The 13,021-nt window shown below is 56.5% G+C and overlaps 1 protein-coding gene across 3 annotated transcripts in view; it reads right to left on the reverse strand.

The window, feature by feature from the left end:
• Positions 1-13,021, reverse strand: part of AGO2 (argonaute RISC catalytic component 2) — a 116,581-nt gene that overhangs the window by 74,018 nt on the left and 29,542 nt on the right. Inside the window, exon 1 of one of the 3 annotated variants that reach the window (XM_047842386.1) lies at positions 4,653-4,675. The exons of the other annotated variants lie outside the window; for them this stretch is intronic. Within the exon in view, the coding sequence (XP_047698342.1) occupies positions 4,653-4,659 (7 nt within the window). The 5' untranslated portion in view covers positions 4,660-4,675. Of the gene's footprint in view, positions 1-4,652; positions 4,676-13,021 lie in introns of those variants that run through there. 3 annotated transcript variants of the gene reach the window in all.

The raw sequence follows: 13,021 nt of genomic DNA on the forward strand, positions 1-13,021 counted from the left end.
GGGCCGGGAGTCACCGTGGAAACCAAGGAGAGTCAGTCACCCTTCCTTCCCCAACCTGCTCTGAGTCACGGACCTCGAGCCTGGCTCCAGGCGGGTCTGGGGGCTCTGCCTGGGGGTGGGGGTGGGGAGAATGAACACTGAGAGGGGGGCTGAGACTTCCTGCCCCCCTCCCCGCCCCCCGCAGGTGGCGTTCCTTCCACTACGTCTTATTAGGAGTCCACGACTAGGAGTCCAGGACGTTCAGAAACAAAAAGACCTACGTGACCCTTGGCTCCTGGGTGACTTAAACGTTCCTCAAGAAAAATCTACATCACAGAGTCGCTAAATAAATGCGGAGTCTGGCTCTTCAATTAAGCAGCTTTGGTTGCTGGCAAGCGAACCACTGTACCCCCATCTGTACTTGCCACGGGGCTGGCACAGGGCACCGGAGGGAGCCCGGCCGCCCAGCACCCGGGTCTCGGTGGGACTGGGGTATGTGAAGATTTGCCACCAGATGCCATAAGGCTACCGTATAGCTCTTTCCGGAACCTCCAAGTGAGCATGAGTATCAGCGTCCCATAGCCTCTATTTTCCTTTTAGAATTCTGTGTGCGTGGTATTGGGCATCGGCCAGAAACCATGAAGGCAAAAGAAAGTGACAAAAATAGCTCAAGGCCATCCAGCCCGTCCGTGCCACAACGTGGGCCAAGCCGGGCACGGACATCAGCTCCCTCACGCTTTTGGACATCTCTTGAGGAGGGAAGAGGGACTTGTCAGGGTCCCAGCCAGGCGGTGGCCGAGAAGGGCCACACCACCACCCAGGGCCGGGGGTGGGGGGGTCTCCCGCACACCTCGCTTCCCCCACAGGCCAGAAAAGGACGGGTTCTGACACTGGCCGGGGCACAGACCGCAACGCGGATGCTGTCAGAGCAGCCCTCTCCCGCTGCACCCAGCACGCACGGCTGCCACTTGGCGAATTCACCTGTTGCCTACACGGGCGGGTCTCGCTTACGGCGGCCCAAGCCGCCGGAGCTGCATTACACACAGTCACGGCAGCCTTTCCGGTGAAACGAACGGAGGCAATCTCAGAACGGAGCACCAAGAATGCAGAAAGGAACATCTGCTCCCGTCGGCTGGAGAGCCAGTTAAGAGGACACACGCTCTGCAGAACTGCAGTGCGAGACCCCGGGGCGGCCAAGGAGCCAGCTGCGATCAAAAACAAAAACAAAACCAGACCTCGCCCAAGTTCCCGGAGGGATGCGTTTTTATCTGGCCAGACGCCCAGACAAGGTGCTTGTGCCCTGACATCCGGTTCAGGCACCGCGGCTGAGAAGAGCCCAGCTGGGACGCGCAGACACCCTGTACGGGCCCCGGTGCTCGGCCCCCAGACCTGCGAGGCTGGGGACGCCCCTGAGGTGGGCGGAGCCTAGCAGGGGTGCCGGGTCGCCGTGTAGGGGGGGTGCACTCTCAGCACACTGGAGCCGGGCGTCCGTGCTCAGGGCTCCGCTGGCCTCACCGAGGCGCTTCGGCGTGACAGTGACCGTCAGCCCAGAGGGCAGCGGGCTCAGAGGACACCCCAAGGCCGGCGCAGACCCCGACCGCGAGTCCCTGCCTGGGAAGTGGGAAGTGACGCCCTCCCTTTCTCCAGCAGGAAGATGTGTCCACACCCTCGGGAGGCGCTCCCGTCCGCTCCTCTCCCTTGGGCATGTGTGCCCAGCGCCTCCCGCCCTGAACGAGGATGAGGGGAGGAGAACCCAGACGAAGCCCCGGGCAGGCTCGCAGACGAGGCGGCGGAAGGACGGCCCTGCGAGGAGAGCAGCCAACCGTGGAGTCACAGAGCCCTTCTCTAGAAATGTGTCACCTTCACGCGGGCTACGGTTCCTGTAACTCTTCGTTTTTTCCCCTCGTGGTAAAAACCCTCTGGGAAATTCCAATCCGTCGCCCGGTTCTCGGCCACGCCCGAAGAAGTGGCCCTGAGAGGCAACCCCGAGAGGGAGGGGCCAGTCGCTCTGGGGGCGAGGGGACACGGCCCTGGGCAAGGCAGGTGTTCCTGGGTGACGGTGGGGTCCTGGCCGGTGCCCAGGGCCGCACGCAAGGCGAGGGGAGTCGGCAGGAGGACTGCCACCAAAACGCCTCGCTCGAGTTTTGTGGTTGAACGAGAACCAGTCTAAAAATACTTTAACCTCATTTTAGCGAACAAAACAGCACGTACAGGATACATGTCACACACGTAGCTTCAGGACGAAGCACAAAACAAACATCCAACCACCCTCATGCCAGTGACTAACAAGGTTATTCTCTATCTTCACTGCAAACTCCCAGAACTTCACCCACAAAAGATTTTTAAATAGACTTTTGTGAAAATCCAACCATCATTTCAAACACTATTTCTTTGAGAAATGGTCCCCAAGCCACCCCCGTGATCTGTAAAAAGAAAACTTCCCCATAAAAGTTGTTTTAATAAACTTTCCCCCATACATCAAAGATGTCCCCTCTGACCCGCCATCTGTCTTTAGCCAATAATATTACACATACTGTAATAAGTCCAAGGAGGAATTTAGGAAATCCTCGAGAAACGTAAATCGCCACCCCCCTTCCGCTGAGGCGCCCCCCGAATGGCTGGGATGGCCACTGTCCACTGCCGTCCTGCTCCGTGGACGTGTGGTTCTTTCAAGAGCTTGTCAAGACATTTGGCCACGCGACCCGAGCGCTTTACGAAAGCCCCGAGGACACACGAAAACCGCCCCCGGGTGTCTCTCTCTCGTGCTTCCCTGTAACGCTTACCAGCTGTGACTCTGTACTTATTTTGTGATTCTCTGACCAGCCACTGCCCCTCCCGCCAGCTCGTGAGCATCGCCAGGGCAGGGCTTGTGTCAGCTTCCGTGCAACCGCGGAAGGAAGGAACGAACAGATGAATACAACACTAGCTCAGTGTCAACACTCAGTCTTCGTGGAAACCCCTCCACCGAGCTGTAACTCGACGCGAGGTGTTGTACGGCAAAAACACGGAGCATCCACGTGGAGACGACGACTCCGTCTTCCACAAGCTGTCTCCACCATCTCAACCAAGGAAGCTGTGTTTATCAAGCATCTACTACGCTCTGGGCGCGACTCCGGGTACCTCCTCGTCTGTCCTCACATCCCCCGTCTCGGACACGAGTTGTCCACACTTCACAAACAGGAACCAGGGCATCCCGGAGGGCGACTCGGTGCCAGGCCAGCGAGGTTTTAGAACCTAAATCCTTCTATCACCCCAAAACATACAAGAATCTAACCTCCCGTCTTCCGTTCCCATCCTCTTAAGCAGAAAGTTCACGACTGTGTGCTCTGTGACAGCAATGAATCCACCCTGGTTACCGAGGACATCTCTTCACACCAACAGAAAACGACTAACTACCCCTTCTAGCGTGTGTATCAGTTTAAGCTCTCCCGCAATTCCTTGGGAAGAACCACGTGTGCCGTCCCGGTTAGTCCTCACCGTGGGCCAGGCACGTGTGACCCCCAGCTTGCTGCTGGGACACCGGGAAGGTAAGGACAGACCAAGCTGGGCTCAGCTCAGGTCCTGCTGCTGTGAGAGCCCATGAGTTCTGCCACCAGGCCAAGGCACCTCAAGTCCTTTTGAGACAGTGGATATGTTTAAGCCAAACACATTTTCCAAAAGAAATGGGTGGGCTAACAGTGCATAAAGTAGGCCCCCCAAGTTCGTTCCGTTGGCACAGGAGAGCCCAGGAACAGCTGCTACTAAAGTGAGGTCTGACTGTGTGCCCAGCCTCAGGCTACGTGTACCGTATGCTCCCTGAGCACCTGCTGTGTCCCTGTCCCCGGGGGACTCACTTCAGCAGAGGGCAGGCAGAGAATCACGTCAGGAGCAACCGTGAGGACAGTTCAGGGCAGGCTAAGGTGACATTTCAACTGTGGGACAGGAGAGAAGGGACAGGTGGAACACTGACCACTTGAGGGAAAAGTTAAGATGAGCTCCCTCACGTCTTATTACAAAACAAACTCCAAATGGACACAGATTGTAAATAGGCAACATTTCTAACTGAAACAAAGACATCCAAAGAACTACTTTAAAATTGAATAGTCATGGGGCGCCTGGGTGGCGCAGTCGGTTAGGCGTCCGACTTCAGCCAGGTCACGATCTCGCTGTCCGTGAGTTCGAGCCCCGCGTCAGGCTCTGGGCTGATGGCTCGGAGCCTGGAGCCTGTTTCCGATTCTGTGTCTCCCTCTCTCTCTGCCCCTCCCCCGTTCATGCTGTGTCTCTCTGTCCCAAAAAAAAAAAAAAATAAACAAACGTTAAAATTGAATAGTCTTAAAAAAACTAAAATTAAAATTAAAATTAAATTAAATTAGTCCTTTATAATTCGGGAGTCGGAATGTTCTCTTTCTTGGAACCAAAATGCAGGTCACAAGAGACCAGTCTGACTACACGGGATTTTTAAAGCTTCTCTGGTTGCCCAAGAAATTCGGAAAATGTTGTGACATAATAACTTCACCAACCTAAAAACATAAACCTGGGTAGACGGTCTACATAGATTCATAAGGATTTGAGACTCCAACGGGAAAACATGGAGAGTGCGCACGGGCAACACCAGTAGCCGACAAACAGAAAACATATTCAGCCCTCATTCAAAAAATGCAAATTGAAATCGTAAACAACTTTTTTTTGCCTACCTGGCATTTAGAAGAGCCGGGGAAAATGATCAGTCTGATTACATCTAAGCTGGCTGGTCTTGAAGGTATGTTACAGAAATCGGTTAAAATCCTGTGCCCTTTGATGAAGTAACTCAGGATGCAGGCATCTATCCTCAAGCACGCAGACACCTACACACAACAGCAAGACATCCCCGCCCCGGAACGCATCAACGCCCACCCAACACATGACTGATGAGGACTTCGTCAGCACAAAGTCTGTTAAATAAGCTGTTGCGGTAACCTACCGACACCGCACACAAACAACGACTCCACATACTGGGAAGCGGGAGAAGTTCCACGATGGCGTTGGGGGCAGTGCCATTTGTCACGTATTTACACACGCACACGTGTGGTGTAGGAAGGCTCATAAACAAAAGTGGTGGCTTCTGGGAGGTCATGTGATAAGTTGTCTTTCTGCGCTTTCTGCCTCGATTCTTTTAAGTGGACTATTTATTAGAAAAGCAATAATAAAGCTATTTTTTTAAAAACCTACAAAACCAACTTTGAACAAATTTTGGCAGGAGGATGAATGGGTGTTTACTCTATTTTTCTCTGACAATTTCCAAAGTTCAACAAAAACTAAGAGGTGGCAAGCATAGCCAGTACTCCGCCTAAGAGACATCTTTTTAAAAAGTTGCCCAATCCAGGGGGCGCCTGGGTGGCTCAGTCGGTTGAGCCTCCGACTTCAGCTCAGGTCATGATCTCGCAGTTCGTGGGTTTGAGCCCCACGTGGGGCTCTGTGCTGACAGCTCAGAGCCCAGGAGCCTGATTTGGATTCTGTGTCTCCCTCCCTCTGTCCCTTCCCAGCTCATGCTCTGTCTCTCTCTGTCTCTCAAAAATGAATCAATGTTAAAAAAAAAATTAAAAAAAAAAAAGGTTGCCCAATCCAGGATGTGAGGTGGGTGTGTTAGGATTCCCACGTATATCTGAGGCCCCTCATCCACAGCCACACAGATGCAGACAGGAGGGGCCCATCTTGGAGGAGACGCCCCGTCATCTAGAAGATGGGCGGCCACCAGGCCACCCGCAGGGCCCCACACACGCAGCCATGAGGTTGTCCCGGGGAGCCCCCTGGCACCTGCCAGTGCCCGGGGACCTGCCACACGGAGGTAAGCCCGCACGGCCCTTATTTCAAGTCCAAGATTAAAGCCACAATTTGGGTTCTATAGCCCAGATAAAGGGAACTCATACTGAAAGTGCACCCAAGGGAAAAAAAAGTAGGGGACCGATTTCTGCCCATTTATAACCGTGCCCCACACGCCTCCTCCCTCCTCCTCCCTTCAGGTTACAGGGTTGAGTCAATTTCTGAGGTGGCAAGAAACCATCTCGCTAACGTGCAACCTTTGCAGCAGGCACAAACGGGGGTCCCGATGCAGAGCACACACGGCCCCTTCCGATGCCACAGCCCGGTTCGGGGAGCGTGGCATCTGCACTCGTGCAGGGGTGCTGCCCGCACAGACAGCCCCGCGGTCCAGCTAGAGCCGTGACCGCCAAATGCAGGTAGCCACCAACGTTTTGTTCACTTTTTAATGGAAAAGAAAACACACACATTGGGAGCACATCTCGCCTGAGGGCAAGCACCTTCTGCAGACGTGCCGTTCACGTGGCAGTCGTGGACTGGGTGTGCTGCAACGTGACCTTCTCACTCAGAGCGGCCGGGAACAGGTCTGGCTGCCTCCTGTCTGCCCTTCTGGAAGGAAGGCACGGCCACCGACCAGCTGCGTGAGCCAAGGCTCTTTCCGTGGGACGCACTCCTGACTTCAAGCCCTAACCCGGGTAACGGACGAAGCACAACCAGCAGGCGGGTGTGTAGCTAACGCGAATCCACGGATCCTGATCCATCACCATCAGCTCGTGAGGCCTGATGAATTTTAACAGACAAGGAATCAGGAAGAGAAAAATGGTATCAAAAACGAAAGAAACCACAATTTCAGTTCTGTCCCACGGGGCTACTGAGGGAAGTCTTCGCTTTCCGCCTGCCGTGGAAAGAATAAGTGTCTATTTTCACCGGCTAGGCGGCGAAACCCATCATCTCTCCCTCCTCGGCTAACACACAACCCGTGTCACTCAGAACCAAGGCTCTGCGTCCTCGGCCCGACTGGGGAACTGACAGGTGACCCTGGGTGCCCAGGCTGCAAGGTGGCTGTCCACTGCCGTATCGGTTATTCTACGTGGTCCAACACAGACGGAAAAGGACGAGCGGGACTGAGGCCAGACGCCCCGGAGGGCTGACGGCCCCACAGAGCAGCTCGGCCGCTTAATGCGGCAACGCAGGCGGGAAGGGGACACACACAACAGTCCCCATGGCCCTTACGGAGGACAAAGTCAGGGGCTTTGTCAGGCATTTTGAAGCCATCACACCCAAAAGAAGTATCTTAGATGGGGACCCTGGGGGGCTCAGTCGGCCGAGCGCCTGGCCCTTCGTTTCGGCTCAGGTCGTGATTTCAAGGTTCATGCGTTCGAGCTCCGCATCAGGCTCCATACTGACAGCAAGGAGTCTATTTGAGACTCTCTCTCTCTCTCCCTCTCCTTCTTGCTCTCTCTCTCTCAAAGAAAAAATGAAAGGAGGAGGAAGTGGAGGAGGTGTCTTAGACTAGGCCAGCAGGACTCAGCGGGACCCGCTGGTTTGGGCTCAGTTACTGGAGAAGGGCTCTTTCTAAGCTGCTGCCAACCTAGAAGTCCAAATGACTTCAATCCTGACCGAGCAGGCATGAGCTTACATTTCTTTCCGTTGAAGCCAATCGCTTTGCTAAATTCTATCCAGGACAGTCCCGGCTCCCTCCCCATTCCCTGCCAGGCCTGACAGCTGCCCCAGGAGAACACTCCATCTCCCCGCTCGGATGAGTGCCCGTCGTGCGGCAGGACCCTCGGCGACCCTGTGCCCTCTGCGCACGGGCCACTCCGTGAGCCGCAGGGCATCCCTGACCTGGCTTCCGCACGCCCACTCCCTCCCCAGCCCGTCCCGCTCCTCGTCTCGGCCCCTGGAAACCAGCCACAGCAGACGTCTCTCTCCTGGAGACCCCGCGGTGCCCAGAGCCACCCAGAGCCCCTGCCACCCGACAGGACACTCTTTCAGATGCCGCAGGTTCACAGGACCCACTGACCGCGTCTCTGTCCGGCTGCTCCTGCTCAGTGCGTCCCACTAGAGCAACAGAGTAACTCGCCACGTTCTCCAACTTACGCCCCGCTTTGTCACACCTCTGTCACGCGTGCAGCCTGCCGATGCCAGTGCCCGATCTACCCGGGACTTCAGGGGTTTGGGGGCCACGCGTGTCCTGGCTCACACGCGTCGCCCCCCCTCGTGAAGCCGTGCGGCCGGCCAGGGCGGCGCATCTGCTCTCAACACCTGGAGAGACGGCCCGGCCCTCACAGGGACCTGACTTCACACTACCCCTGAGGTCCCGGCGGCCCTCTAGCCGAGACAGTTAACGCACGCACGCCTCGGAGCGCCCCGCGCGTCTAAACGCATTTTGGCACTAGTCGTGTGGCACGCATACACACGTCCCTTACGTCGTCCGGAAATCAGGACCCTCTCGTGATTCACAAAGCAAAAACAAACAAGACAGGCAAAAGCCCGTGGCCACTCAGAAGGGACTTCTTGGACCTAGTAAGTTACCCAATGAAAACCTCCTGAAAACATCACTCACTCCCGCAAAAGAAGTATCAGGAGGGTTTCTCCTGAGGTCAGAACCAAACACCGAGGCCTGAAATCACCACTTCGACAGGTTTTACCAAGTGCAGAAACAAAAGAAAAAGAAACAACCAACACGACTGGAAACAAAACCGCGAAAGTGCCACGTGGAGGCACAGTCACCTGCATCAAACTACGGCGGAACCACAGACAACTGTGAGAACTGAAAGAATTCATCAAGCTTGCTGAAAACAAGATTCTAAATATCCACTGCCTCTTTCTACCTGAGCAGCTCCTGATTAGGAAAATGACTTTTACAAAGATGCCATTTAGAAACAACAAAAACCACAGGTACAAAGGAGGGACGAGGCTAGAATCTGCTTGAAAGATACTTCAATTAATTAGTCTTGCACTCGGTGATAGGCTCAGCCATCTGGCCTCATGTTAACGCATGTTCTCTCTTCAAACCCCTGCAGCACGCTGATAAGTCAGCATCACGGGGGGCTTAAAGATCCAAGAAATGTGCACTGTTCACGGAAAAAGGGAGCCAGATTCTGGGTGGTTGTTCCCTATCAGGATCCTACGAGAAGGTGCGACGTGTGACTCTTATTAATGATATCGCTGAACTACTAAGGCCATTCCCTGCAACGCCTTCCGGTTACTATAATCTGAGTGCCAGGTGCCCGGACAAATGGCACCTCACCTTTCCCGTGAGGTTCAAAACACTTCTGCTAAGGTAGGGAGTGTCGCCATCTTGCAGAAGAGACAGAGACGGACAAGGTGAACTGACTTGCCTGAGGTCGCACAGTCGCAGAGCTGGGACCCGGACTCCGGCGTCTCTGTTTCCAAAGTCTGGACTCTTCCCGGGAAGCCTCCATGCCTCCTCTGGCTCTCTGGCTGGATCAGGATGGTTTGGAAGGATCTGGAAGGGCCAGGCGCTCCCAGCTGCCATAACGTGTGACGGCAGTTAGCTGACAGCCCTCATGCAAGAGCACGGTCACGAACGACAACCGGGCACCTGATGGCCGTCCTGAACCACAGAGCCGGTCGTCAGACTCTGCTTCCCGACCTGAAATAGGTCCTAACTGTTTTGGAAGGACAACACGGCGGCAGTCTTAAAGCAACCCAATTCCTTTTGACATCGAGAGCTGGGGGCCACATCCCCTCCTCCCCTTGAGTCTGGGCAGACTGGTGACAGCTTCGACCAGCAGAGCAGGGGAGAAAGGGAAATGATGCTGGGGATTTGTGAGGCTGGATAAGAAGAGGCCACGCAGCAACCGCTGTGCTCCCTGGGAATGTCTGATTTCCAGATACTTCCTCGAAGAACTCAGCCCGAGCCACACAGAAAGGCCATGTGGGCGCCCTGGCCAGCAGGCTCTGCTGAAACCAGCCTTGGTGTCAACCCAGCCCGGGTGCCAGACCTGCGAGTGGAGAGGTGTCCAGATGGTCCCAGCCCTGAGCCACTCCGCTGCCTCCCGGAGGAGGCTTGACGGGGCAGAGAAAGCACACCGCCCCTGGGCCCAGTGCCAATTTCTGACCCAGAGAATCCATGAGCACAACAGCTGTGGCTTTGCGCCACTCGGCCTGGGGGGCTCTTCCCACAGCACCCAGAGCAAACACCACATCTTTTACAGGCCCACCGACCAGATCTTCCTGGTCGCAGTGCTGTTCCCTACAAGGGCCCCCAATTCAGTACGGACTGTTCAGATGTCCAGCCGCCAGCCAGTCCTGTTACGATAAAGAAGGCCGCAGGACGGGGGCGCCTGGGTGGCTCAGTCGGTTGAGCCTCCGACGACCTGGGCTCAGGTCACGATCTCACGGCTCAGTTCAGAAGTTCCAGCGCTGCACCCTGCTTGCTGCTGTCGGCGTGGAGCCTCCCTCTCTCTGCCCCTCCCCTGCTTGCTCTCTCATTCTCTCTCCCTCAGAAATAAATAAAGCAATGAAAAAAATAAAAAATAAGGTAAAGAAAGAAGGCTGCACGAGGACACCTGAAATACGTATGCTGGAGGAAGGCTCACTGGGGAGTGTTCTGGCAATCACGTCCCCACTCAAGGACGTGGAGGAAACCAGCAGACAGCTCAGCACACAGAAGGGGCATGTGGCTGCGAAGCCCCCAGAAGAAACGGGCTTTCTGATGCCCTGCGGGGCTCAAAGGAAGGGAACATGTCTAAGGGCAGAAAGAAAACAAAAGGAGATGTTGGTCGGTCAGCTGAGCACAAGCAGTTCCCCTGGGATCCAGGGTTGACGCAAGGCCGGTCTGAACCCGGGCCCCAAGTATGACAAAAACACCATGCCGCTGATTGGTCCCATGTTGCCTTAGAGGCTGCCGGCCTCCCGTGACCCTCCGGGTGTTCCGGCAGCCTGCAAGGCCGTGGCCAAATGTCCGGCACGCCCCTCCCGCCCCCTCCCTCAGTTTCGGACTCGCCGGCTTCATGGAGGGAGGGTGTAACAGCCATCAGAAGAGGGTCCTGGGCACCTGGGGGACTCAGCAGGTTGGGCCTCCGACTCTTGACTTCAGCTCAGGTCATGATCTTGCTGTTCAGGGGATCCAGCCCCACATCAGGCTCTGTGCTGACCGTGCGGAGTCTGCTTGGAACTCTCTCTCCCTAGCTCTCTCTGCCCTTCCCTTGTGTTTTTTCTCTCTCTCTCTCAAAATAAATAAACATTAAAGAAAAAAGAGAAGAGGAAAAAAAAAAGGAAAGGAAAAAGAAAAGGAAAGAGAAAAGAAAAGAAAAAAAGAATAGAGCTGTCCCAGGCCCACACCTCCGGGAGCATCTGTTGGGGGCGAAGAACTATGGTGTCCTCGCCGGGCCCAGCCCTTGCCTGCAGACCAGGGCGGAATCAGGGACAAGGCTCCAGCCACCCCTCCCCCTCTCTGCTGTGACTCTCCCCTCTCAGTCAGGCTGTTCCCATCTTCAACAATACGAGACGGAGACAGAGAAAAAACCTCCTAAGACCCTGAAGAGGAAATCGCACATCAGCTATAAAGCAGCTCTGATTAGACAGAAGCGAATGCCAAGGGTAGGGCGTCCCCAAGAAAGAGAAGTAACATCCCGAAGCACCGAAGCAAGCAACTCTGAACCCACGAGTGCGAGTGGGAAGACACTGTAAGGAACTAACACAAAGTCGTTCACGGGTGAAAAGCGAGCCCGGCCAGACTCCAGGACAGAGCGGTCTTTGGATCCCACGGTCCACCCCCCAACCGTCGAGCCACTGGTTGCGTTTACTCCTAACTGTCCCCCGGCTCTGCAGCCGGGCGGGGCCCCCACCACGCGCACGAAGTGCTCTCCCAGGGTCATCGCGTCACACGGTCAAACCTCGGCCCGGCAGTGCCCTCGGCCGCACCTGACAACGAGCGGGCCTGCTCCTCGTGACTCCTCGCGTCTCAGCCCTGGACCCCCGCTCCCCAGCTCTGCCCCTTCATCCACCAGCACCCTCTACACCCTGAGCACCGCTGGAGGCCTCTCCGGTCCACATGCCCCCAGGCACCTCTCAGGGCCTCCAGCTGCACGTCCAGCGCAGACTCGAACATGTCCCGCGTCAACTCCCGCCCTCCCTCACGCGTCAACTCCCGCCCTCCCTCACGCCTGCTCGCTCGCCGGCCCTCCCCTCTCCCCGCCCCTCTGAGTTGGCCACACTGGGCGCCTCCCAGTCCCATCCTCCCAGCACCACTGCCCCTCCCCAAATCAGGAGGATCCCCCCCACCCCTCCAAACCCACCTGACAGAGTCACCAAGACCCCGCATTACTCCCCCCCCCCAACGGGGTCTTCATCTCAGTCATGAGGCCACCGCTCAGGCCACCACGATGCTGTCACCCCTGACTCTCCCTCACACCCGGCCTGCGACGAAACCTCCCTGCCTCCACCTTCACGATGCCCCCCCGTGGACCCGGAGTCTGCCAGCTCCCCGCTCCGCCTCCCGTGAGCACACGGCTGCAAACCCGCAGGACCACTCCGCAATTCCTAAGTGGTCCCCCCCCCCCCATGTCCACACAGCGGTCAGAAGCTGGCAGGCAAACTGTGTCACTCTGCGCCCCCCCATCGGCCCCCCCCCCCCCCCGCAGCACCCTGTCTCGTCAGAGGCCCCGGCTCGGCCACCCTGCCAGCTCTTGCTCCCCCCCTCCGCCAGCGGCTTCCACCCTGCCTTCCCTCCACCCAAACACTCCTCCTCAGAGGCCTGTGGCCCGCGCACTTGTTTTCAGGAGCCACCTTCTCAGGGACACCTCCTTGTCACACGTGGCATCGCCTGACCCCTCCTGCTCTACCATGTCCCGGGCTCCGGCCCTCTCGACCTGCCACGGCCGGGCCACCCCACGCCGCCCCTGTGCTGGTGAGACCGGGGAGATGCACACGCCGCTTCCTGCGGGCGAGGGGGTGCTCGGCCGTCGCCCACGGCGGCTGCACCGGGCCGGGCACCCAGCCCACACGGCCCTGGAGAGACGCACGGGAAACAGAAACTTCTCGGTTCCTGCGAGAGCGGTTCTGAGTCTGCCTTAAGAGCTTCCTGCACCTGGACAACCGCGTCTCTCTGTAGTCACTCTTTTCTACAAGGAACGCTTCAGAGTCCCGTTTTAAACAGAGCATGAGAGAGGCTGCAAATGAATATTACGAAGGGAAAGCTGCAGCTTCTGTTTATATCTTTCTTTCGTGATCAACACGGATTCTCATTACACACGAAAATACTCCCAGCCTGGGCACCTGCAGGGTCCGGTTTGCA

This window comes from Prionailurus viverrinus, chromosome F2 (assembly GCF_022837055.1).
Source record: "Prionailurus viverrinus isolate Anna chromosome F2, UM_Priviv_1.0, whole genome shotgun sequence".
Classification (NCBI taxonomy): Eukaryota; Metazoa; Chordata; class Mammalia; order Carnivora; family Felidae; genus Prionailurus; species Prionailurus viverrinus.